Source organism: Centropristis striata, chromosome 16 (assembly GCF_030273125.1).
Source record: "Centropristis striata isolate RG_2023a ecotype Rhode Island chromosome 16, C.striata_1.0, whole genome shotgun sequence".
Classification (NCBI taxonomy): domain Eukaryota; kingdom Metazoa; phylum Chordata; class Actinopteri; order Perciformes; family Serranidae; genus Centropristis; species Centropristis striata.
In genome coordinates this window covers 3,064,205-3,091,240 of record NC_081532.1, presented here as the reverse complement: position 1 = coordinate 3,091,240, position 27,036 = coordinate 3,064,205, and the positions used below count along the sequence as shown (strand labels likewise).

At 40.2% G+C, this 27,036-nt stretch overlaps 1 protein-coding gene across 1 annotated transcript in view; it reads right to left on the bottom strand.

Annotated features, from left to right (window-relative positions):
- Positions 1-2,900: 2,900 nt before the first annotated feature.
- Positions 2,901-27,036, bottom strand: part of myo10l1 (myosin X, like 1) — a 30,756-nt gene continuing 6,620 nt past the window's right edge. The window contains exons 11-37 of the mRNA XM_059353462.1: positions 27,031-27,036; positions 26,152-26,254; positions 25,664-25,744; positions 25,424-25,548; positions 25,137-25,260; positions 23,572-23,678; positions 23,204-23,486; positions 21,699-22,577; positions 21,397-21,520; positions 19,837-19,975; positions 19,012-19,116; positions 17,265-17,360; positions 17,073-17,166; positions 16,932-16,987; positions 16,077-16,219; positions 14,680-14,874; positions 13,303-13,460; positions 11,994-12,114; positions 11,504-11,652; positions 10,518-10,666; positions 10,220-10,427; positions 9,179-9,315; positions 8,403-8,526; positions 7,620-7,970; positions 6,439-6,615; positions 5,157-5,348; positions 2,901-3,772 (exon numbers count right to left, since the gene is read on the bottom strand). The exon at positions 27,031-27,036 is cut by the window's right edge and continues 77 nt beyond it. Of these exons, the coding sequence (XP_059209445.1) occupies positions 3,668-3,772; positions 5,157-5,348; positions 6,439-6,615; positions 7,620-7,970; positions 8,403-8,526; positions 9,179-9,315; positions 10,220-10,427; positions 10,518-10,666; positions 11,504-11,652; positions 11,994-12,114; positions 13,303-13,460; positions 14,680-14,874; positions 16,077-16,219; positions 16,932-16,987; positions 17,073-17,166; positions 17,265-17,360; positions 19,012-19,116; positions 19,837-19,975; positions 21,397-21,520; positions 21,699-22,577; positions 23,204-23,486; positions 23,572-23,678; positions 25,137-25,260; positions 25,424-25,548; positions 25,664-25,744; positions 26,152-26,254; positions 27,031-27,036 (4,531 nt within the window). The 3' untranslated portion in view covers positions 2,901-3,667. The remainder of the gene's footprint in view (positions 3,773-5,156; positions 5,349-6,438; positions 6,616-7,619; positions 7,971-8,402; positions 8,527-9,178; positions 9,316-10,219; positions 10,428-10,517; positions 10,667-11,503; positions 11,653-11,993; positions 12,115-13,302; positions 13,461-14,679; positions 14,875-16,076; positions 16,220-16,931; positions 16,988-17,072; positions 17,167-17,264; positions 17,361-19,011; positions 19,117-19,836; positions 19,976-21,396; positions 21,521-21,698; positions 22,578-23,203; positions 23,487-23,571; positions 23,679-25,136; positions 25,261-25,423; positions 25,549-25,663; positions 25,745-26,151; positions 26,255-27,030) is intronic.

Here is a 27,036-nt window from a genome sequence, read left to right as displayed (position 1 = left end):
CTGGCCTAGCAACAGTAGCTATGGAGCGGGCTGGCGCTTTAGCCATTTTCTATGGTTTTCTTGATAATAACCAAAATAATTATTAAGAAAACCATGGAAAATGTTGAGATATCAGCTCTTAAATTAAACTCTTATGAGCTATTTTTGTTGTTATCATTATATTTGTGCAAACAAATGCACCTTTAGTTGCACCAGGCATTAAAATGAACAAGAAATTGAAGAAAACAAGGGTGGTCTAATCATTTTTTCCATTACTGTACTTTTTTTTTTTTTTGTTTATAGAATTGGTGCTACAGAGGTTGATAGTTTTGTAGCACAATCCACAAAATCTCTATTGTTCATTGTTGAATATTTGCCTGTTTTCCTCTGTTATTATTATTAAGTATTATTAAGTATTCCCACTAGATAGTTGATGCTGGGAAACAGTTTGTTAACAAAGGTGTGTTATACATGAGGGATGCTGCCGTCTACCTGCAGTGCCACAGAGTCATGTGACAGAACACACACACACACACACACACACACACACACACACACACACAAACACACACAAAGCAGTGATGCCTGTCAGCACAATTCAAACCATCTCCGAGCCCATATTATCTCTGCTCCTCTTACACTGAGACTTCAAAATTCCAATATACTTTTTTTAATACATAATCCTCCCAAACACACCTTGCAATACATACAGTACAATAATAATTAAATAACCCTTAACCCCCCTTCCCCTTTAAATCCCATGCTTTTCCCCTTTAACTCACAATCACGACACCATTCTTTGCAAAGGTTAGTCATGTAAATACGTCTTATTTCCAAGGAATACACTCACTATAATCGTTTCTCATCTCCCTTTTCTTTTCCAACTGTTACACCATAAATACACACACACTCTCTCTCACACACACACACACACAGCAGCATTCCAGACACAGCACTTCAGGGTGGTTAAGATAGCAGAGGGCATACAGTACAGTTATAATAGTATCAGTAATAAAAGTCACATGTTCATAAACAGGTCGGAAACACAGACAAACCGGAGCTCCTATGCGTTATTGTTCAAGTCACTGATCTTAGTAAAAGAAATAAAGTGAGAATAGCATGAACAGACGAGGATATACAATATTTTATGGCTCCAATTTACGCAATAAACTCATTAAAAACACGGTGAAAACACGGCCGCCGCGGCAGCCTGTCTCATTATGCTCTGTGTTTTTGTTTTTTTTTACTTACTACTAATTAATTTCTCTGTGAGTCACATTAATGGCACAGCCAGTACGATGTACAGTGTTGGCATTGGACATTATTAACACCATGTATTTTACACGAGAGGTGTCACATTGCATTAAGTATGGCATCTATATACTGTACAGTGCAGTGGCCACCGAAAAAATTCAATAATAACCCTTATAATGTGTGATATACAGTACAAAACAATACATGTTGCTTCAGTTTATGTGTATGTGAATATACAGTAGATATATGCAGTGTGTGTTACATGTAGACATAAATAGGGAAATGTTTAGTTTCATATTAATTCTGGTTGATATTGTTTTCCTTGATCATGCACAGACTCTCCCTGAGAGCCTCCGAAGCAAAACCTCCACTCTTTTTTACTCTTTTTCTTCTCAAGAATACCTATTTGATATTGTTCAGAAATATTTTAAAGCCACTTCCTGTGGCTGCGTTTTCTTCTTGTGGCCACACGGTGGCGCTGACGAGTGAGCAAGTGAACACTGTAGGGAACAGGGAGCTCTTTTCCCCAGAAGAAGAAGAAGAAGAAGAATCATCATGGAGTCCTTTTTCTCCAGTCACAAACAGATGTGATACAGCTGATGTTACAGATAAAAGCAACATGGTCTCACAGGAATCCGTGAAATAGCCACGGATTCGCTTAACTCAAAATCCGTGGAATAGCCACGGAATCACTCAAATTTCCGTGAAACTGACACGGATTTCGCTACAATGCAAGTTAATGACAGTCATATCCCGTGGCTATTCCATGGATATTTGTTCCTATTGGTTTGTTCCAAGTCACGTGACTTTTAAGGTCCCGGCGGTCAGAACAAAAAACATGACCAAAAAAAGACACAAAAAAGATGTATTAAATGACCAAAAAAGACACAAAACGAACAAAAAAAGACAGAAAAAAGACAGAAAAAGGCGGACAGTTCTCTCTTTTTAGTTGAAAATCAATATTTTGACTTAGTTTCTGCATAAAAATGGATTTTGATCACATTTCTAGCGAGAAATATATGTTTTATTTTCTAAATATTCACTCAGTGAATGTACATAATCACTTTGTATGTTGGAATAGCCACGGGATATGACATTAACTTGCATTGAAGTGAAATCCGTGTCAGTTTCACGGAAATTTGAGTGATTCTGTGGCTATTCCACGGATTCCTGTGAGACCAGGTTTCTTTTATCTGTAACATCAGCTGTATCACATCTGTTTGTGACATATGTGTCATATCCCGTGGCTATTCCAACAAACAAAGTGATTATGTACATTCACTGAGTGAATATTTAGAAAATAAAACATATATTTCTCGCTAGAAATGTGATCAAAATCCATTTTTATGCAGAAACTAAGTCAAAATATTGATTTTTTTCACTAAAAATGAGAGAACTGTCCGCCTTTTTTGGTCATTTTTCTGTCTTTTTTCTGTCTTTTTTTGTTCGTTTTGTGTCTTTTTTTGTCATTTTGTGTCTTTTTTTGGTCGTTTTGTGTCTTTTTTTGGTCATGTTTTTTGTTCTGACCGCCGGGACCTTAAAAGTCACGTGACTTGGACACAAACCAATCGGAAAAAACATCCATGGAATAGCCACGGGATATGACTGTTATTAACTTGCATTGTAGCAAAATCCGTGTCAGTTTCACGGAAATTTGAGTGATTCCGTGGCTATTCCACGGATTTTAAGTTAAGCGAATCCGTGGCTATTTCACGGATTCCTGTGAGACCAGGTTCTATAAACGACAGAGACGAGAGAGAACGACAGAGAAAGAAAAAGCAAGCAAGAGTTTAGCGTAATAAAAACTTAATACCCATAATAGCAAACGAAGATGCAACAGGAGTGAGGACACGTGAAGAGAAAGAGAGAGACTTTTTGAAATCGGAGGTTTTGAGAAAGAAAGATTTAACGGAGGACGTGTGGCTTTCTTCTGTCTGGCAGTGCACTGGAGGGGGGGTTAGGGGTTATCGGGGGTGCCACCTGGGTTAGACCGGGGCTGGGCGGCTTTGTTGTGCTTGTTATTACTTGAGGTTTGTCCGGAAAAAGGAAGCAGAGAGGAGTTTGGAGTGTGCTTGAACATCTACATGCAGGACTACGACTGGCAGGTTATGTATGGATTTGAAAGGGCCGTCCCAAAATACAGGTTGTTTTTCTTTGTCATGCACAAATTAAATGTAATCCCCCTTATATCCCAAGTGAGACCCGGGCCAGTAGAGTGTGCGTTTGGCTCCTGAGTCCACTTCCTGTCTGGCTGTTTCCCCGTGTGGATGGTCCAGCGCTCTGGTTCAGCCTGGAGGAACAGCTGGTTGGTGCGACTGCCTCCATAAAAACCAACCAACCAACCAACCAGTGGATGGATGCAGGGGCAGAGGGGGGGCCCAGGCTCCTGGTGCCACTGGGAGAACCGAGGGGCTCTGACTGGTTGTTGTGGCGATCACCTGGCCCAGGAACTGGTTACACTGGTCACTGACATCACGCTGCAACGCTTCTTCACCACCATGTTGATGTAGGCTCTCATGATCTTAGTGATCTCACCCACCTGACAGACAGAAGACAGAGGGACGTTAGTTAGAGACCAGGGGCCGCATTCACAAAAGTGCAAAAATATAAACAAAAGAAAATGATTTGTGCACCTGTAATTAAGAATTTGTGAATGTGTAGGTGTTGTGTTGTATTTGTGGAGAAAAAAAAATCTACAAGTACACAACAGTTAGTTTTAGTTGGTTTTTAGAGTGAGTTTGCTAGTTTTGATTCGTTTTTATTTTTGGGAAAATGCTTAGTTTTAGTTTAGTTTTTTGTAATGGGGTATTTGTTGGGTGCCAGATTAAAAAAAGTCACAATAAATGTTGCCTATTTGTCAATTTTTTCTTGTAAATTTGTCACTTTTTCTCGTAAATTCGTCACCTTTTTCTCGTAAATTTGAGAATTTTTTTCCCCCTAAATTTGTCACTTTTTCTTGTAAATTTGTCACTTTTTTCTTGTAAATTCGTCACTTTTTTCTCGTAAATTTGAAAAAAAAATTCCCGTAAATTTGTCACTTTTTACTAGAAAATGTTTCACTTTTTTTCTCGGAAATTCGTCACTTTTTTCTTGTAAATTTTTCACTTTTTCTTGTAAATTTGTCACTTTTTTCTTGTAAATTCGTCACTTTTTTCTCGTAAATTTGAAAAAAAAATTCCCGTAAATTTGTCACTTTTTACTAGAAAATGTTTCACTTTTTTTCTCGGAAATTCGTCACTTTTTTCTTGTAAATTTTTCACTTTTTTCTCGTAAATTTGTCGCTTTTTTCTCGTAAATTTGAAAAAAAAATTCCCGGAAATTTGTCACTTTTTTCTCGTATTTTCACAGAGTATGTGACTTCAAATTTACTGATACGCATAAAAAATCACTGTACACAACCACAGATTCCACTGTTAGAGGAGCTCAAATCTTTTGCACCAATAATACCTTCATATAAGACAAACAAAACAAGAAGAACAAAAACATGTATAATGGCTGTTTTTTACCCATTTCGATGAAAAGAGTTAATGGCACTCACAACAACAAACTTGTCAACTTTCCCAGTCATGTTCCCATTAGTTACACATCACTGTTATAAAACAAGTCGTTCCAGTCCTAAAACCAGTCCTTTAGACCGGCTGGCTGAGCTGCATTCAAAGACGCTGTAAATACTTGATAAACACAGAACTCTGTCTGCGTTACAATTCACCAGAACTTTATCAACGCTGCATATTTTTATATGTAGATTTTAAGCTCTCTCTTATTTAGATATTTTGATTATTATTTAGATAATTTCCCTCAGATTTAGTGTTTTTATCTAGTTTTTAGACACCACAGCCCTTCGTGGCCTTCTGCTTTGTTTTCCAACATTTCACAGACCAAACAAGAAAGAAAAGGCTAAATAATGAATCCTGAGCTCTCACCAGTGGCGTCTCAAAGAACATCTCCCTCTCATCCACGATGATCTTGTAGGTGCAGGGCTGTGAGGCTCCAAAGAAGGTGATGTGAACGTACTGGAAGGTCTCCAGAGGCTTCGGTTCTCCTCGTTTATACACCGACACGTTGTCAGCACTCACACTCAGCCACAGGTCATGAGGGAAACCTCCTTCTTTACACTACAGAGACAGGAGAAAAGAGAAGAGAAATTAATTAATTACACAAAAATTAACATGTTAAAAAAATTGACGCATTTTAATCGCACTTATTTTTGCAGCGCGGAACGTTTCTCACTGGATGAGTTTCAGGCGGACCGATTATACTGGAGCACCAACTAGCGTTGATGAGTTGAGACAACAACAAACCACAGTGAACATGAAGGAAGAAGCTGATGAGACCTTTGGTTGGCCCCGTGGATGATGGGACATTTAGTTACTAAAAACCAACGGATGGAAGCGTCCATAAGAGCATGGTTGTGTTGCTAGGCAACAAGGAATTCACATATCACCATAGCAGCACATCCAGCCTCAAGTATCACCTCAATGCTAAACATATAGCAGCTAGCGGCTAGTGTGCTAGCTAGCGTGGATTGTGTTTTACTTAAAAAACCAATATTATAGTATAGTATTATAGTTTACAGAAGGTCTACCTATCTATAGGCTACCTGAATTTATGAAATGTAATATATTTATAAATATATATATATATATATATATATATATATATATGTATATATATATGTATATATATATATATATATATATATATATATATATATATATATGTAATTTTGTGTCTTTTTCAGTCATGTTGTCTTTTTTCTGTAATGCTGTCTTTTTCTGTAATTGTGTGTCTTTTTTGTCATTTTATGTCTTTTAAGTAATTTTGTGTCTTTTTTTTGGTCATTTTTTTCTTTTTTAAGTAATTTAGTTTTTTTTTCTGTCATTTTGTGTCTTTTTTTGGTCATTTTGATACTGCCTCCAGCTGCCCCCAGGTAATTTGAGTTTGAGTCCCCTGTTATAAAGCTATTGCTACACTTGATGGCAAAAACTTCACTAGTCTGTTGGACTTGAACAAAAATAAACAATATTTTTGTTGCTTAAGCTTATGTATTCAGTCATTATTCAATGGTATACTAAAAATCCATGTGAAAAAAATTACTTCTCACTGTTCTCAGGTCAAATATTCCTATGAGATTAAAATGCGATTAATTTAGATTAATTAATTACAAAGCCTCTAATTAATTAGATTTAGTGTTTTCTTCCTCACCTCCACATCAAACAGAGTGGATCCGTATCCCGGCCACTCCTTGATGATGCTCATGTACTTCAGCATGGCCTGGTGCTGAGGCATGCCCTGCAGCCGGGTCCACTTCTCCAGGACGCTGGTCCGCGTGGCCGACGTCTCCTCCTTCACCCACATCTCCAACATCTGCTCCTCCTCCACCTGCAGCCACACCAACACACAATCAATGAGGAGCACCGTGTCAAACAATTAATCAACCTGCCAGTGATTAAGAAAGCAATCCAGGTCCATCTGTCATTTCTTAGACTGGAGATCTATTATGTCCCACATGTCACACTGTGCCACCATGAGGCCATAATCAGAAACTGCAGCTGGAAAAAGACTTCATACAAAACACAGCTATGATAAATAATCCCTGTGGATCAATAGTTTGGGATTTTTCATCAGTTTTAGTTTTAATTTCGTTGTGATTTTTTGTTTTCCAATTCAGTTAGTTTTTAGAGTGAGTTTGCTAGTTTTAATTAGTTTTTATTTTTTGGAAAATGCTTAGTTTTAGTTTAGTTTTTATTAGTTTTAGTTTTTTTGTAATGGGGTATTTGTTGGGTGCGAGATTTAAAAAAGTCACAATAAATGTTTCCTTTATTTCCTTTGTCTGATCCATCTCAGCCCCAATAAATTTATTAAGTCATAAAACCAGATAGATGAAATAGATTTCATATCAACCAAAAAGTTCACAAAGATGACGAACGAAGGACATTTTCACTAATTATATAATATAATTATAACATATAATTAGGGCCTCGGGGCAATTGCACCGAGCACTGGTCCCATACAGCAATAGCTGCTCTACTTTTCTCTACAGAATACGAATTTTTCGCGATGTAAGTCGCGAAAAACTGCCCAAAATTTTGCATTGAAATGAATGGGACGACCGAAAAAAATGAGCGAAAAAGAACAACAATTGGAGATTTTTAAAAGTCTACTTCTCCGGCATAATTTCACCTAGAGACTCCATTTAAACTTTAAACAATAGACACAAGTCTTGTGTATCGGTGTATTAATCCACGTTTTGATAGGTCATATAGTTTTTTATCAATCCCTGTTCAATGACCATGATCATTTTTGGAGAAATTCTGAGACTATAATGGGTGTGTATTGTACACACAATCCAGTGAATGGACTAAAATGCTTCTTCCACCACCGACCTTCTGCTTCTTCAGCGACCCGGTCTTGAAGCTTCTCCTCAGCGTGCCGTCCAGGAAGCTCGGAGTCTTCCGTTTCTCCACGCCGACCCCGACGCCTCCCTGTCCTCCTGCTATCCCCTTCCCGTCTCCTGCTCCTGCTCCGGCTCCTCCGGCTCCTCCTGCCGCCCCCACGCCCGGCTTGGTGGAGTGGAGGATGCGGTTGCGGAGGCGTCCGATGGGATAAACGGTTCCCAGGCTCCAACCGGCCCGACCCGCCCCGTCGCCGTGGAGATACTGGAGACGTAAAGCGGCCAGGTGCTGCAAAGTCTCCTCCGACGCCGGGAAGTGACCGCTTATCAAAGACTCGTGAGCCTGAGAGAGAAAACGAGAAAGTGACAGAAAGAGAGAGAGAATCTATCAGACATTTTTCTTCATTTGTTCATTTTGCAGCAGCACTCATTGAAATACTTGCAAGTTCCAAATTTCAACCCTAGAGAATATTGGAGGATATTACATACAGCCAGAATGTGTAAAAAAAAAACATATGAAAATAATATTTTGAGAAAAAAGTTTACGAGATTATAGTGGCAAATCTACGAGAAAAAAATGTGCAGATTAATGAGATTTAAAGTGGTGAATCTGGGAGAAATAAGTTGCTTTTTCCCACTTTTTTCTCATAAATTTGCGACTGTTTATCTTGTAGATTTGCCCCTTTTTAGTCTAGTAAATTTGCAACTTTTTTCTCGAAATATTACCTGAAGTTACCAAATATAGTTCTTTGCCCGATAAAGGGTTAAAGCTCACCTGCTCAAACATAAAAGCAAACTCCACTCCTTCTTTGGGCATGCTCTCTACATCCAGGAAGCAGTAGAGCTTGAAGTACAGTTTCCATTCTCCTTCCTCCTCCTCCTCCTCACTGCCCGCCAACCTGGAAAAATACAGCAGACGCACGTTGAGCTTTCACATATGGATCAAAGTTGAAACTCACTCTGAGTCAACGCCATGTTTTAGAAAGCAGGAGGCAAAGTTGCTCTGAAAGAAAAATCAATTTAAACTAGCTTTTTAACATAAATTTAACAAATAACTACGGAAACCAACTAAGAAGATAGGAAAAAAGATGGATAGCGCGCACGCACACACACACACAAAAAAAAACCTGCACTTGCATCCTAAAAACACTTACGTCCTAACATATATATGCCACTTATTCTTGCTTATTCTTGTGTTGTTTCTTTTTTTTTAAAGATATTTTTGGGGCATTTTCAGCTTTATTTTTATAGTAGAGAGATATTCAGAGTGAAAGGGGGAGACAGGGGAAGACATGCCACCGGAGACGCCCCCTTGTGTTGTTTCTTGACTTCATCCTTGTTGTGTTGTATGATCTCTCAAATGTACATCGCTTTGGATAAAAGCGTCTGATAAATGACATTGTAGATTGTAGATTGTAGACCAACAAGCTAAGCTGTGATTTGGAATAGAGGTCAAGACGCAACAACAGAAGGATACATGGAATTCCGGAGGGCTCTGAGAAAAATGACACTGTGAAATTTGTGACTGACAAGTGACAGGAATGTACAAACCTCTCAAACTTGGCGAGCACGTCGGCCACGATGACTCTGCTCTCCAGAGCTCGGTCTGTGAAGGCGTTGTGTTCGAACAGAGAGAACAGGTTCTTGCTCTCCTCCATGGCCAAACCTCGGATCAGCTTCTCCACAACCTGCAGCAGCAACATTTAAACACAACCAGTTTATAACAGCACGCTACAAACAAACCAGTAGATCTTTAACCCTTTATAGGACACTCCTAGAAATTGAAAATGTCAACCCTGAAGTGTTATTGGAGGATATTACAAGACTTTTTGCAAAATCTTTCATTTTTATATTGCAAATTGAGGTCAATTGAGTCATAATTATTATTTTATTTATTATAGTCTCTTTCCCACAGCAACCCTAAATAGACAATAACACATCATCTGCATATATCACCACTTTATTTATTATCTTTTTAGACTACTTATTACATATGCGTAATGTCTGAATGTCTTTTTTAAAGCACCTTATATTTGAGAAGCAGACGTAAATTTAGTTGTATACTTTTTTAATACGATGACAATAAAGGAAAGCTTGAATCTTGTGTGATTTACTGATTGGTCAGATGCCACAGTGTCACTATCTATCTCACAAAAGACATAAAATCACAAAAAAGACACAAAAAAGACACAAAAAGACACAAAAAAGGACAAAAAAATAAACAAAAAGACATAAAATGACCAAAAAAGAAACAAAAGATGTAAAATGACAAAAAAAAGACATAAAAAAAAAAAAAAGATGTAAAATCACCAAAAAAAGACACAAAATGTTTTTTGTATCTTGGTAAAAAACAAATAACTGTCAGGTCACTCTGCTCTGGCCAGTTCATCGCTGCTTGCAGCTTTAATTTATCTTATTTTAAGAGTTAATTTCTTATTTTAAATTATCTGTGATGTAGAAATCCATGTGGTTCTATGAGGAGACCTGTTATAGATGTCCGCTCAAGTTACCAGATATGGTTCTTTGCCTGATAAAAGGTTAAATTTAGATTAGTTTGCCTGAGAGGGTAAGTGTGTGTGTTTTTTAGTGCACCTCTCCAGCTGTGGTGTGTGAGTTGATGGAGATCTTGCAGGATCCTCCTCCGTGGCAGTAGACGGTGGTGCTCATCTCCTGTCTGACCAGCAGGGCGGCGATCTCCTCCTGAGAGGGAACGAACTCACGAGTCTTGGTCTTCTTCAGGGATTCCCCGATGAAACTGGCGTAACGCTCGATCTCCGTGCCGGGATAACGCTCTCGTACCCTGAAACAAAACACATTTATTTCACATTTATTCCATAAATTGTGTTTTGTTTTGTTTTTTTAATAATGCATAATGCACACACACACGTACCTCTTGAGGTGGAAGCGGAGGTATCTGAGGATGACTCGGCTGGGGAGGAAGGTGCAGCTCATGCAGGTGAGCAGGTGCCAGTGAGCTCGATTGGCTGGGCTGTTAGGCTGAGGCACGTGATTGGTCTGCTTGATCACCTGACAATATACCTGGAAGACAGAAAGATAGAGATTAAGAAAAGTTTTAATCAACATTTGATGGCAAACAGACATGTTGCACTTCTGCAGAAACATGATGTTCTTATGTGTTTAGATGGAGACAGAAGATCTGGACAGAAAACGCAAAAGTGGCGTTGTGTTCTCACTTTTTATTTAGACAAACGTCTTTAGGGGGAAATCTGCGTGCATACGGTGACGCAAATGTCTGTGAAATTCAATGTAGTGTGCAACCAGATGGCTAGGTGGTGCTGAAACACTGCCACACACACACACACACACACACACACACACACACCCACACTTCTCTTCTCTCCTACTTCTACTCCTGGTTCTCCTGGGTCTTTTCCAAAGCTGAAGGGTGGTTTCATTTTTTTGTTTTTTTTTTAAACCCCAAAAATGCTGTCGCTATCTAAACGAAAGGCGCATCTGATAAAATACTTTGTCATTTTCACCCGAGAGCGTTGTCGTGGAAACAGGCCCTTAGGTTGTGGTGGAAAAAAGTACTGAGACAAAACTTCATAGAGTAAAGAAATGTGTAAAAATGGCAGGTAATACTAGGATGAAGGGCATTACAGAAATACTTGTAATACTGAAATATCTTTACTAAATATCAATTTTAGAACACAACGTCCTTTTGTCATCCAATATATGTTGCTGTATTCTTTCTTTTGCTGTTGATTTTTCTATTATAAGTAAAGTTATTGTGTTAATTAAGAAATATATTAAGTTCACACTACACACCACTGTGTTTCTCGAATATATTTTTATAGACAAAAGCCTTTTTTTTTAGAATTTAGATTTGAATACTCAGTACACTAGACTCCGTACCTCGTCCCTGAGAGGACGCAGGTCCTGGCAGGTCTGCAGGATGCCCTGGATGATGGGCACCGTGTCCGCCAGCGTCTCCATCTCCTGCAGAGAGTTGAAAACTCTCACCGCCTCGTCCTGCAGGCTGGCGTAGCCCTGCTGCCTTTGTACTGCACAGACAGAGAAAAAACAAATATATGAACACAGACGGAGGAAAAACAAAAGATGTGAACACAGACGGAGGAAAAGAAGAAGAAACAACATGTAGCTTGTTGATAAAACCAAAGATGACAGCAGAAGAATGAGATCAGAGGATTATTGTGATGATTTACAGGTTTAGAGTCATTCATAACTAAATGGGACACAAACTGGAATTTATATTGAGCCGCTTATTTTCAAACAGTCTGAAAATTCTTCTTTATCTTTGTGCTTGCCAAAACAAAAGTTATTATATTATTTTTTATTGTTTTCAGGGTTGTTTTTCTGGTTTAGGTTTCAGTCTTTGACTCACGGCTGGTGACCTCTCCGTAGGGCAGCGGCAGCAGAGGAGAGTGTAGAGGATGCTGAGTGTATCTGAGGATGGGGTTCCTCCGGTACATCTGCTCCACGATGTCTGGGTTCACACTGTTCTCCTACACAGGACACAAGAGGTCAAAGGTCAGAGGTGAAATTTAACTTAGGAGTAAGTGTGTGATGATGAATAAAGCTGGGGTAGACAGGGTTCTATCTCCAGGTTTTGTCTAATTGGGCACAAATTCTGTATTATATGATATAAAATGTCCTTTCAGCATGTTCAGATTCAAGTGTTCTGAGAGAAACTAGACTTCAGCACCTCCTTATGACTCTTTTTTCAGGCTTTAGACAATCTGTCCTGTGAAAGGAAACGTTGGCCAATCACAAGTCATATCAGAGAGAGTTTGTTCTTACTGGCTGTAATATAAATGCAGCTGCATGTGCACATCCCTTTAAACAGTTAAAGTTTGATTCAATGACGGAAAATCCTGCAGAAAAAGTTGCTATTCCAGCATTGACAACAATTGCAAAGCATCAAAAAGGAAGACACACTGGTCAAAAAGAGAGTCGCAATAAAAGTGTCGGTATGGGCTAATCGTTTCAGAGATGAAAAGAAAATGTTGTGTTTGCAGAAAAGTTTGTGTTGATGTAGCAAACGAGCCTCAAATCACAGTCTGTCATCTCAATCTGTCAAGTGTTTAACAGGCGCACAAGTTAACAAAGAAAACAGGACAGTTATTCTCAGAGTTGGAGCTATAAAACAGCGTCAGGATCACAAACAGGATCGGGATGATTGTATTTAATGACTAGTACCATCCCAGAACATTTACGCCAACTCCAGTCTGTGGACACTTTGAAAAAAGGGCTTAAAACTTTTTTGTTCAGGGAAGCATTTTTAGGTTGTCCCTAGATGTTTTATTATTGTCTCTGCACCTTCATCTCTTAATAATGTACTTTATTAACATAATGTGTATTTTTTATCTACTGCTGATTTTAACATATCTTCTTTGAGTTTTGTCTTAGTCTTTTGTTTTTTTTGTTTCTGGTTTCTGTAGCACTTTGAGATAAGTGCTAAATAAAATGTATTATTATTATTATTATTATTATTACTTGTTCAGGTTACAGTATAAAACATGTGCATGTGCCTTCTGTTAGGGGGAGCTGCAGGAGAAGGACTTTATTTACAAATTCTGGCATTTTTTTGTCTTTTCCATAAAACTGCCTATCCCAGCTTTAACAGGTGTGTGTGTGTGTGTGTGTGTGTGTGTGTGTGTGTGTGTGTGTGTGTGTGTGTGTGTGATTTTTACCTTGATGTCTCTGATGAGCTGCATGGTGGGGGTTTCTATGGGGGTCTTGCTGTCTATGACTCCCTGTATGGCTGCTGTCCACCTCATGGCCTCGTTCAGCATCTTGGTGTAGAGGCGGTACGAGTGTTTCCTGCCGTACACGATGATGTTCCAGTAACCTGCAGAAACAGGTTCAGACTCTCAATCAGCAGGATTTACCTCATAACCCTGTGGAGTCCAAAAGCTCCAAATAATCCAGACTTGTTGCCTCCATCAGACTAGAAAACAAAGCAGCGTGGAGCCCTACTGTAAATTTACCTCTAAAGTTCTGGCTGTAAACTCCATGAGGCCAGTTTCAGTTTGATGATGATATACCAAGTAAAACTGGAGACAAGCTCAAATAGATTTAGTATCAAATGATAGAACTGGATGGAACCGTCTTATATGTTAGATTTGACACCTTTGTTCACATTTGAAACATTTAAAATTCTTTATTGAGCATGATAGTGTTTTGAAAGTAAAAAAAAGATTCAAAATCACATTTTATGTTGGACAAAATGACAAAAAAAGACACAAAATGACAAAAAAAGACACAAAATGACAAAAAAGACACAAAATAACCAAAAAAGACACAAAATGAGAAGACAAAATGACCAAAAACCCCCCACAAAAAGACACAAAATGACTAATTAAGACACAAAATGACAAAAAAAAAGACACAAAATTACCAAAAAAGACACAAAATGAGAAGACAAAATGATAAAAAAAATAAAAAACTCACAAAAAGACACAAAATGACAAAAAAAGACACAAAATGACTAAAAAAGACACAAAAATGAGAACACAAAATGACCAAAAAAGCCCACAAAAAAACACAAAATGACCAAAAACCCCCCACAAAAAGACACAAAATGACTAATAAAGACACAAAATTACCAAAATAGACACAAAATGACCAAAAAAGGCACAAAATGACTAAAAAAGAAACAAAATGACTAATCAAGACACAAAATGACTAAAAAAGACACAAACAGACTAAAAAAGACACAAAATGAGAAGACAAAATTACCAAAAAAGCCCACAAAAAAACACAAAATGACCAAAAACCCCCCACAAAAAGACCCAAAATGACTAATAAAGACACAAAATGACCAAAAAAGACACAAAATGACCAAAAAAGGCACAAAATGACTTACAAAGAAACAAAATTACTAAAAAAATTACTAAAAAAAGTTTTAAGTGGTGTATACAGGCAGGATGAAAAGGATCAGAAATGGACTAAATAGCCAGAGACTCCATAGAGTTAAATATCTCTTTACATGTAGTCTCAAAGCTCTGATGTCTAATCCAGGATTAAAGCTGCCCTCCCTCCTGTCTTCCCTCCACGCCTCCACTCACCCGTCTCCCTGTGCACCCGTTCATCCGGCTGGATGACGGAGCAGAGCGAGTTCAGCACCAGAGTTCCCATCTTGGAGGAGTTTCTCTCTGAGCTCTTGTAGTAATCCAGGGAGTTGTGGGTCAGGACGAACCAGCGCTTCTTCAGCTTCAGGGAGGTGCTCTTCGCATTCGTCTTCATCTCCTTCTGGAGCCAGCCTGAAACATGAGGAGGAGGCAGGAGGAGAGAGGAGAAACATTTAATGAGTTTATACAGGAACAGCAGGGCCACATGAAGTCTATTTGTGTTGTGATAAAATCTCATATTGAGATATTTATACCAAAATCATTCACAACATCAAGTCTTCAATCAGTGCTTAAGAACACATCTTAAATATACAAATCTAAATCTCAAATTAGAAAAATCTTATCTAAAAATAAAATGTATAATATTCATTCTATTATATTTCATATTTCTGGCCTTATTCTAAATGATTCTACACTGTAAAAAATGTCTGTACCATGACAGTGAAAGACGGTAAAATGATAAATGGGTTAATTCAGTTTCAGTAACAATAAAAAAAAAAAACACCGTAAATGTATATATCAGCCAAAACAGTATTTTTTACTTAAAAAAAACAAAACACATCACCCCACTGTAAAATACACTGGCACCGTGTTTGTAGCAAAAATATACTGTTTATATATATATATATATATATAGCTGACTGAGCTAACTGTTAGCCTGTTAGCACATACACACTGTACTGCTACAGAGCTAACTGTTAGCCTGTTAGCACATACACACTGTACTGCTACAGAGCTAACTTTTAGCCTGTTCGCAATTTGCAGACTGGCCGCTAAGGGGTTAACATCCCCTCTGGCTCTGCAGCTGGGAGAGACTGCTGCAGGAGGACTGAGCCGATTCGACTCCTTCTTACTCTTGTACTCTTACTCGTTAAGAAGAGTAAGAACGAGTCTCCAAAAGTCTCCAATAACAACAGAAAAAGTCCCTGGATTTGTCTCCAGTCGCTTTTTTGAAAAATAGTCACTAAAGGGGTCTGAAAAGTTGCTAAATATAACACTTTCTCGCCGGCTTTTACAAATGTTGCGTGTTGTTGTGGCGTCCAGTACTACGTCACATCCTGCTTAGCGTTCTATCCAATCAGCAACCAGGCTTTTTTCAGGGTATAAAAACGGCTCCGCCCCCTGGTGGTTGGTGGACTACTGGTGTAGAAAGTGTTTCATTAGATATGCAGGAGAGACGCATTTTAAAATGGAAATATCGCGAACGATCAGGTTAATTTAATCGTGGCGGCCGAAATCGTGATCACGATTAAAATTCGATTAGTCGTGCAGCCCTATGTGTACCATCTATTAAGTCCACATTATTTTTCTAAAGTGCTGAACTGAGTTCTGACCCCTGACGAGGAACTCCTGCCCGTCGATCCTGGCGTCTCCCTTCGGTTTCTGCAGCAGACTGATCCAGTGGTGCATCTCCTCCGGCGTGTCGCTGTTGCAGTGGATCACTCTGTTGGCCGTGATGATGACGAAGGAGTTCGGCCTGGAAAGGTCAAATTATAGACTTTCAAAATAAAATCAGACTTCAGATACAAAATAAGGTGAAGGCAAACAGACAGGAACAAATAGAGGACAAGTCCTGTGTGTTCTGCATTTATTTTAAAATGTAAAACTAGATTTTTGAGAACACAGAAAAAAATATTTATAGGCAGCTTTTATCTCATTATATTTCTTCATATTTCCTCCTTGTATTAGTATTTTATGGTATTTTATTTTAACTTTAATTGCACATTTTTCTAATGCATTTCAATAAATGTTGCTGTTATAAAATATAGACTTTGTTCTTTTATTTTATCTGTTTTATAGGACATTTTTAGTTATTAGTTTATATGTGTGGTTATTTCCTTTAGTTAAGTGTTTTTTTTTTTTAAATTACGTAAGTATGTTTATCTGGATAGCACGTTGTCCAAAATAATAATAAAAATTATATAATTATAATAATTATATAATTATCATCATTGCCAATTAGTATTTTTATTAATATTATTGCTGATTATTATCATTATTATTATTATTATTATTATTATTATTATTATTATTATTATTTTGAAGGAACTGACACAAAACTCAAAGCTTATCATCTTCTGCTGTAAAATTCAACCAATCAAAAAAAAAACTAAAAAAACCTAAATAAAGAATATGCAAAGTGAATAAGCATTTCCTTTTTTAAAATGATTATTATTGATCCAACTCACCGATCAGGGTTATCTGAAGCACAGACAGAGTCGATCAGCCCCACGTCCAGAGTTCCCTGAAGGATGAAAAGAGGAGAATAATTTAAAACATGAATGAGAGATGAATGATTGCTCCTCCAGAGACATGTTTAGTTTACTGACCACAGCGTTCTTCGGGTTGGCCTGTTCATGAGACATCTCCAGCAGCTGCTCCGGAGTACAAACACGCACTTTACTGAGCACGTTGAACCAGCCGCTGCACACACAGACAGAGACATGTCACATGTTTAATATGTGAATCTACTCAGTAACTTATTACCGTTATCTACAAAATCAGTCAAATCTGCGTCTCACCTGGCGTCCTCTGGTGACTCAGCAAACACCTGATATGTCCTCTCATCTGTCACGAGGTTCAGAGCGTTCTCCTTCTCGTGATTATTCACTATCTCCCTGTAAAAACCCAATCAGTTAACACAACTAAACATGGAGCTGCTGAAAACAGAGAAAGGAGCGACTGTGACTGTGTCCCAAAGTCAAGGAAGGATCCTCAAACGGTTGAATCTGAAGGATTCTACGTCATCGACAGCTGCAAGACTGTCCCAATGTCCAGGATCCTCCAGAAGACAGAGTTCTTCTTCTGCACAAATTCCAAGGATGCATGTGTGTATCCTCCATGCTCCCAGAGTACCCACAATGCATTGCGCACAGAGATTTATAAATGGAGAGCGAAGAAACAGCGACGCTGGCGGCGAGATATGAATTTATGAAAGTATTTTCAGCTTACACTGAATATTTGTTATCACATGACTTACAAAACTTGTGTTCAAAGTCATGCAAACCATATCCATACACAAATGCCAGAATATTTAGCTAAAAGATAATAAATATAATCTTGATACATTGCCAGTTAAGTTAATTAATGCTGTCTCAGTCGCCAAAGTTATTAATTGTTAATTCATATATATGCATCAGATGATGATGTACTAAGTGCAAAGTTAATATGCTGCTGGTGATCCTACCAAGGAAGGATCCCACCAAGGAAGGATCCCACCAAGGAAGGATCCCACCAAGGAAGGATCCTCCCAAGGAAGGATCCCACCAAGGAAGGATCCCACCAAGGAAGGATCCTACCAAGGAAGGATCCCACCAATGAAGGATCCCACCAAGGAAGGATCCTACCAAGGAAGGATCCCACCAATGAAGGATCCCACCAAGGAAGGATCCCACCAATGAAGGATCCCACCAATGAAGGATCCTACCAAGGAAGGATCCTACCAATGAAGGATCCTACCAAGGAAGGATCCCCACCAAGGAAGGATCCCGCCAATGAAGGATCCCACCAAGGAAGGATCCCACCAATGAAGGATCCTACCAAGGAAGGATCCTACCAATGAAGGATCCTACCAAGGAAGGATCCCCACCAAGGAAGGATCCCGCCAATGAAGGATCCCACCAAGGAAGGAATCCTACCAAGGAAGGATCCCACCAAGGAAGGATCCCACCAAGGAAGGACCCTACCAATGAAGGATCCCACCAAGGAAGGATCCCACCAATGAAGGATCCTACCAATGAAGGATCCTACCAAGGAAGGATCCCCACCAAGGAAGGAATCCGACCAAAGAAGGATCCCACCAATGAAGGATCCCACCAAGGAAGGACCTTACCAATGAAGGATCCCACCAAGGAAGGATCCACCAAGGAAGGATCCCACCAATGAAGGATCCCACCAAGGAAGGATCCCACCAAGGAAGGATCCCACCAAGGAAAGATCCCACCAAGGAAGGATCCTACCAAGGAAGGATCCCACCAAGGAAGGATCCTACCAAGGAAGGATCCCACCAAGGAAGGATCCTACCAAGGAAGGATCCTACCAAAGAAGGATCCCACCAAGGAAGGATCCTACCAAGGAAGGATCCCACCAAAGAAGGATCCCACCAAGGAAGGATCCTACCAAGGGAGGATCCCACCAAGGAAGTAACCCACCAAGGAAGTAACCAACCAAGGAAAGATCCCACCAAGGAAGGATCCCACCAAGGAAGGATCCTTGACTTTGGGATACAGCCAGTGTGTTTTTGGTGCTGGAGCTTGGTGTGGATCTTACTTGGCGGCTCTGATGTCGATGGTTCCCTTCAGCTTCTCCTCGCTGTCGTTCTCGTAGTACATCAGCTTGCTGTCTCTCAGCACGAACCAGCGCATCTTCCAGTTCCTGGACAAGAAGAGACACAATGAAAACAAAGCCAAGACGCTCTATCCTAGACACACTTTACTTACTTACCTACTTACTTTATACTTAATAAGATTACACAAACTATATATTAGATTAGACTCTAGAATCTCTACTTCAATAGACATGAAAACATTCTGTACAGGATGGAAACAGACTAGATAAGTGAAGAAAAGGAAGGGGAGAGGAGAACCCTTTACCCTTTTAATTTAAATGACTGATTGAACATATATATGTGGACAGATACCAGAATATAGGTGTGTGTATGTGTGTGTGTTGTTATATAGATAGGTGCAGGTTGCCTAAAGGTTTTGTCCTATTTTAAAAAATTATATGTCTATTGATTTTAATTTAATAAAAATATATTTGTTTAATTGTTTTTTTGTATGTTTGTTTTTTACAGAAGACAAAACAGTGTTTAGTGGACATTTGGGTATCTATCTCAATAAAAAAGAGAACTTGATAAAAAACTTGATAATAATGTAGAATATGAATTAAGATTTGAGATGAAGTCCAGCAGCTGTAGAGACGCTGAAGTCCTGCAGCTGCAGAGGGCTCAAAATATTAGACAGACAGATGATCAACACTCAACAACACACAGAGGTTCCTTCATGCTACACAGATGATCCTTCACATCAACACTGATCCAGATATTGTTGTTTTATTAGCATGCAGGCTGCACTCAGTAACAACTACAACAACCTGCGGGAGAGAGTGGACAGGCCTCCTCCCTTCTTGTAGAGCCAGCCCGACTTCAGAGACTCCTGCTTGGAGCGGAACCACATGAAGGTCTCATCCTTCAGAACACACCAGCGCCTCCTCCAGGGGATCATCAGACCGGCTGAGGAGCACAAAAACAATCATTGTCATTCATTTTTTACCTTTTTCATTCTGCCTGTATTTGTCATATAAAAATGTTCACCGTGCCATGTTGGTATAATTTTTCAGCACAACCTCACCTATACGACCTGATCATTCTTTTTTTCATTTTGACCTACTGGATCAACATTTTGAACACAAAAAACACACTTTTTTTTAACCAAAAACACAAAAAAAACATTATTTATTTTTTACAAAAAAAAAAATCCCACATAAAAAACACACAAATACACACAACAACAAACACACAAAAACATGCATAAACACAAAAAACCCCACAAAAAAAAACTGGAAATTGTCTTTTCATCATATTCTAATTCAGTGATTCCCAACCAGGGGGCCCCGACCCCCCCAAGGGGGGCGCCAAATATCTACAGGGGGTCGTGAATCCCTCTTCATTTTGAGGGATGTAATAAATCTAATGTGTTAAATATAGATGAGTCAGCATTTAATTCATTAGTTTGACAAAAATAACTAAATAAGGGCTACATTAAACGTTTATTCATTCATTTAAACAAAAAAATCACTATAGAAAAGTTTATAAATATAGAGTATATTGCGAGAATAAGGACATGTGTAACATCCCTCCTGCAGTATACACAGGTAACCTCACCTAGCGGTAACCTCACCTAACGGTAACCTCACCTAGCGGTAAGATCACTTAGCGGTAACTTCACCTAGCGGTAACCTCACCTAGTGGTAACCTCACCTAGTGGTAACCTCACCTAACGGTAACCTCACCTAGCGGTAACTTCACCTAGCGGCAACCTCACCTAGCGGTAACCTCACCTAGAGGTAACCTCACCTAGCGGTAACTTCCCCTAGCGGTAACCTCACCTAGCGGTAACCTCACCTAGAGGTAACCTCACCTAGCGGTAACTTCACCTAGAGGTAACCTCACCTAGCGGTAACCTCACCTAGAGGTAACCTCACCTAGCGGTAACTTCACCTAGAGGTAACCTCACCTAGCGGTAACCTCACTTAGCGGTAACCTCACTTAGCGGTAACCTCACCTAGCGGTAACTTCACCTGCCGGTAACTTCACCTAGCGGTAACCTCACTTAGCGGTAACCTCACCTAGCGGTAACTTCACCTGCCGGTAACTTCACCTAGCGGTAACCTCACTTAGCGGTAACCTCACCTAACAACAGAAACACAGAGCTAATGGAAAAATGGCGAAGCGTCAGGGACACAAGAATGCTAAATATCTCGAAAAGAAAAAAGAGAGGGTACCATGAAAGTTACATTGAGTTCGGCTTCATAGAAGCAACGGACCATGGGGGGTCGCCAAAGTTAAAAAAATTAGGGTCCCTCAAGAAAAAGGTTGGGAACCACTGCTCTAATTTATTGAGATGCAGCTGTAATATATAGCATGATAAATACCCTTCATGTAGAGGTAGCCGTGGAAATATGGAGGTCCGTTTCCATTGAGCAGGGTCACTCTGCCATTAGTCACTTCTTCATCAGTGTCCATCATACCGTCATGTTCATCATCACTGTCTGCATACTGCAACATCAAACAATAACACCAGTTATTAACTGATACAATAAGCAATAAAAACAAGCTGAAAGCCGATGACATCATCAGATTAGTAACAATAGAGAGTGAAGATTCGCTGCGTAGCTGCTCATACATGTCTTCTGCGTGCACGCGTGTGAGGATGCGTGTAAGTGTGTATCCTCACGGAGTCGGAGCTGCCGCGGTAGGACTCCATGCTGGCGTTGGTGCACGTCGACTTCCTCGGGTGCTCGTCGTCCGTCACGGCGGCGCTCCCCCGGTTGCTCCCGGAGACGGAGCTGTCGTCGCCCGCGGTGACGGAGCCCTCCTCCTCCTCCTGGTCGTAGTCGGACTCGGTGTCGGCCGGCATGCTGTAGATGGGCTCCTCCCCGTCCACCAGGCTCTCCACCATGCTCACCTTCCTCTCGGGGTCCCGCTTCTTCTCCTCCCCGTCTCCTGGGGGAGGAGGAGGTGGAGGAGGAGGTGCAGAAGGAGGAGGAGGAGGAGGGACAGGGGAGCCGTCTCCAGGTGGAGGTAGAGGAGGAGGAGGTGGAGGGATTCCTGCAGCGGGTGCGGCGCCGTCTGTGGGTAGAGGAGGTGGAGGAGGAGGCGCGGGAGGAACTGTCCCCTCTGCAAAAGCAGGAGGTGGAGGAGGGAGGTGGGCGAATATGTCCGATGTGTCGATAGGAGCGTCCGTCTCAGCAGGAGGAGGGAAGTCAGGCAGAGGGATGCACTCCTCCTCGGCGTGGAAGCCCTCGTCCACCTCCTCCTCTTTGGACGCTCCTCTGGTGGCGTTTGCAGCTTTGGGAGGTTTCGCCTCCTCGGCAGGTTTGGCCGCGGCGGCTCCCAGCGACGGGTCGACTCCTCCGAAGTTGAGGAGGTCGATGAGCTCCGTGGCCTTGCGGGACGCCTCCTTCTTCATCCGTTTGAGCTCGGCGTCCCGACGCAGCTGCAGCTCCTGCTTGGAGGACTCGCAGAGCTGGGACACCTCGTCCTCCCTCTTCTTCTGCAGACGCTCGATCTCTCGCTCCAGCTGCAGGATCTCCTCCATCTGCCGGGCCTCGTCCTGAGCAGGAGGAGGAGAGAGGAGAAGGAGCATGTTAGACATCGACAACAATATACAGTCATGGAAAATATGATTAGACCACCCTTGTTTTCTTCAATTTCTTGTTCATTTTAATTAAAAAAGACACAAAGTGAGGAAAAATAGATGCAAAAATGAGCAAAAAATAGATGTAAAAATGACTATAAAAGACACAAAATGTGCAAAAATAGATATAAAAATGGTCAAAAAAAGACATTAAATGAGCAAAAATATATGTAAAAATGACACAAAATGACAAAAAAGCAGCCAAACTTTTTGAAATAGAAAAAATGAGCAAAAATAGATGCAAAAATGATCAAAAAAGAAAAAAAGGAGCAAAAATAGATTTGAAAATGACTAAAAAAGACATAAAATGAGCAAAAATATATGTAAAATGACTAAAAAATACACAAAATGACCAAAAATATATGTAAAAATGAAAACAAAATGTTGTTATGATTATATTTGTCCAAACAAATGTACCTTTAGTTGTACCAGGCATTAAAATGAATAAACTGAATAAAAAACAATAGTCTAATATGTTTTCCATGACTGTATAAACCAACAGCAGAATAAAATACAACAACGTGTTTAGAGAGAAAACACACAGAAGCCTCGTCCTCTTTCTCTGCTCCTTCAGCCGCCTCCTTCTTCTCCCCTTCGCCCGATGTCTTCTTCTCCTCCTCCTCTTTCTTCTTCTGCTCCTCCTCCTTCTTCTTCTTCTTCTCCTCTTTGAGTTTTCTAACCCTGGTCCGAGCCACCTGACCTCTCCGGTGTCTCTGCAGCACCAGCGCCGCTTTACGTTTCTTCACAAACTGCCTGCGCTGGATGTGTCTCCTCAGGTGTTTCTGCAGCGTGACCACGCTGGCTCGGACACACTTGAAGTGTTTCCTGAGGACAAAAAGAATAAAAGGTGTAAAAGACAGTGAATAAATACTGGAACACAAACATTCAGCTCCTGTTATGAGGGTCTTACTTGGCAGAGAAGGTGAGGAGATGGGCTCTGATTATCATGGCAGCCTGGCGTCGGACTTCATCTCTGTCTTTCTCTAAACGCTGCTCCAGAGACTCCTTCATAAACACCTGCAGGACAAAAGGGAAAACTTTAATGTCCCTGAGGGGCAATTAGATTTACAGACAGTAGAATAAGACAAAAGACATAAAATACAAGTACAACACACACACAAGTGCAATAGTACAAACAACGCAGCTCCAAATTGTTGCTCACTGTTAAATGTAGTAGGATTATAGAAGCATAACGTCCTGATGACATCATTAGCTAACGATGCAGAACATCAGCAGCTGATCATAAACAAAGCAGCATGGCTAATTATGCACAGCATCTCCGCTGATCATAAACATAGTGATGGTGAATTAACCGGCATCACTAACTGTGCACAGAGTGTCTGGTGCTTGTTGTAAACAAACAGAGATCACTAAGTGAACACCTCCTGCAGCAGCAGCACATACACACTGTACTGCTACAGAGCTAACTGTTAGCCTGTTAGCACATACACACTGTACTGCTACAGAGCTAATTGTTAGCCTGTTAGCACATACACACTGTACTGCTACAGAGCTAACTGTTAGCCTGTTAGCACATACACACTGTACTGCTACAGAGCTAACTGTTAGCACATACACACTGTACTGCTACAGAGCTAACTGTTAGCCTGTTAGCACATACACACTGTACTACTAGAGAGCTAACTGTTAGCCTGTTAGCACACACACACTGTACTGATACAGAGCTAACTGTTAGCCTGTTAGCACATACACACTGTACTGCTACAGGGCTAACTGTTAGCCTATTAGCAGATACACACTGTACTGCTACAGAGCTAACTGTTAGCCTGTTAGCACATACACACTGTACTGCTACAGAGCTAACTGTTAGCCTGTTAGCACATACACACTGTACTGTTACAGAGCTAACTGTTAGCCTGTTAGCACATACACACTGTGCTGCTACAGAGCTAACTGTTAGCCTGTTAGCACATACACACTGTACTGCTACAGAGCTAACTGTTAGCCTGTTAGCACATACACACTGTACTGTTACAGAGCTAACTGTTAGCCTGTTAGCACATACACACTGTACTGCTACAGAGCTAGCTGTTAGCCGGCTCTGTGACTGCAGCTGGGACAGACTGCTGCAGGAGGAATGTGCCGCTTCGACTCGTTCTTACTCTTCTTAACGAGCCGCCGGCCCCCGCAGCTCGTTAAAAAGAGCTGAAAAGTTGCTAATTATAGCAACAAAGTCGCTAAATTGGCAACACTTTGCTGGCTTTTACAAATGGCGTGTGTTGTTGTGGCGTCGAGTTCTACATCACATCCTGCTTAGCGATCTATCCAATCAGCAACCAGGCTTTTTCAGGGGAGAAAAAAGACCCTGCTCTTCTACAGGGACGAAAAAAGTCCAGACAAAAGTCCACTCAGGACGGCTCGTATTCAAATTAGGGGCGTTTCAGCAAGCGAGACCCGCCTCATTCTGGGCAGCCTTCACCCTTCATTAATGAGCTTTAAAGTGTAATAACTCACCTTGGTCTTGCCCAGCTGCCACTCTTTCTTGGTCTTGTCGTATTTGGTGAGAAGGTCGGTGCTTCTCTTCTTATCGTCTCCTGCTGCTGCTGCTGATAATTTCTCTTTATAGATGATTTTATACCTGACAGGCAGAAAAGAAGAAGGACAAACTGTGAGAAACAAACAAAAGAAAGAGGGAACTCAGCAAAAAGGGAGACACACACACACACACACACACACACTGAGAGAAATGAGATAAAAGATGAGATAAAAGACAAGATAAAGATAGATCGAGAGATTCTCACCGAGAGAAGAAGTCTTTGAAGGTTCTGCGGACGGGGAACCCGGCCCGACGGATCTTCACCGTCTCCAACATCCCAGAATACCTGAGCTGGTTCAGGACCACCTCCGGGCTGAACACACTGGGATTCTACAAGAAAAATACAAAGATTATTTAACATTAAGGTGATTGTGAATCAGGCTTTAAGACAGCATTAAAGTGAATCTGAGAGGTGATTAGTGACTGGAGACAGAAACAGAAAAACCTTTTCCATGTTTGGCTTAATGCAGCGGATGAAGAACGGGTTGGAAACACTCAGAGTGGCCATGAGAGCGTGGAGCGAGTCCTGAGGAGGAGAAGAAGAAATTAATATCACTTTTGTGCATTTCTTTTGTATGGCAATAAACAAAACTACCACAGTAACTCCTTAAATGATAGTTACATGTAAGAGAGCTTAAAAAAAAAAGTGTGCTGAAGACTGAAACAACTAGTATTAACCCTCCTGTTATGCTGTGGGTCAAATTGACCCATTTCAAAGTTTAAACATTTTTTTAAAATAGTTAAAAGTATTTTTTCATAAAAATAAAAAAAATAAAACATGTAAAATATGTATATAGTTTTTAAATCAAGTGTCCATTGTAGGTATTTCCAATGTAAAAAAAAAAAAAAAGTTGCTGAACTTTAGACCTTTTGTTACGAGTTGCTCTCGTTGCTTTTAATATCTCATCATCTCAGACTGGTTGCATCACTCACCCTGAACTGGGAGCTGACAGTCGGTTTACGTCTGGCCGTTCCCATCTTCTCCTCGTTGTTCCTGCTGCCGACCTTCTCAAACAAGTCGTAGATGAAGTCCAGCCTGAGAAGACAGAGAGAAGACAGATTACACACCTTCATACAGCACCAAAATTAAGACACAACCTCATTATTTTGACTCAGAATGTGATCTTGCTGCATGGACAGATAATTTCACTTGACAAGATTTCCTAAATTAAGATAACTTAAAATAAGAAATAAACTCTCTTTGAGACACCCCTTTTTTGCAGTGAACCTATTACCAAAAACAAGACTTATAAATTATTTATTCAGCATATGCCCTCATATTGGTCTGTTCAGTACTATCAAATGATCTTATTCTGACAAAAAAATCCACTTTTAAGCACTGTGGCCTAGTCAGCCCTTCTAGTAAGTCATCTTATTCTTTTGAGCTGGAAGAGTGAGCGTCCTCCCTCTTTTGGCAGGTGGATTTGTGAGTTCTGCATCTTCTCAAAATAGAAAAGATAAGACACACAATACGGGGTTCCAATGGGAAATACGATTCAGTCTGGCAGCCTTTTATTTCTTATGTGAAAGGCCTTAATTGGCTACTTAACACATGAAAAAAAATATTCCTGTCTGTGTCTCTGTTAGTCTTTTTTTCTTTGTCATTATTATTATTTATTTTTATTGTAATTATTTATTTATTTATATGTCTTGTTGTGGGTTGGTTTTCTGGTGTGCTTGATTTAGATCCTTCTCTGTTCATTTTGTTTGTATTGTTCATGTTGTGACTGCACTTTGTTTAATGAAAAATCAATAAAAACACATTGATGGAAAAAAAAAAAAATAATAATTGATCATGTGTCATTGTCCTGCCTGCTG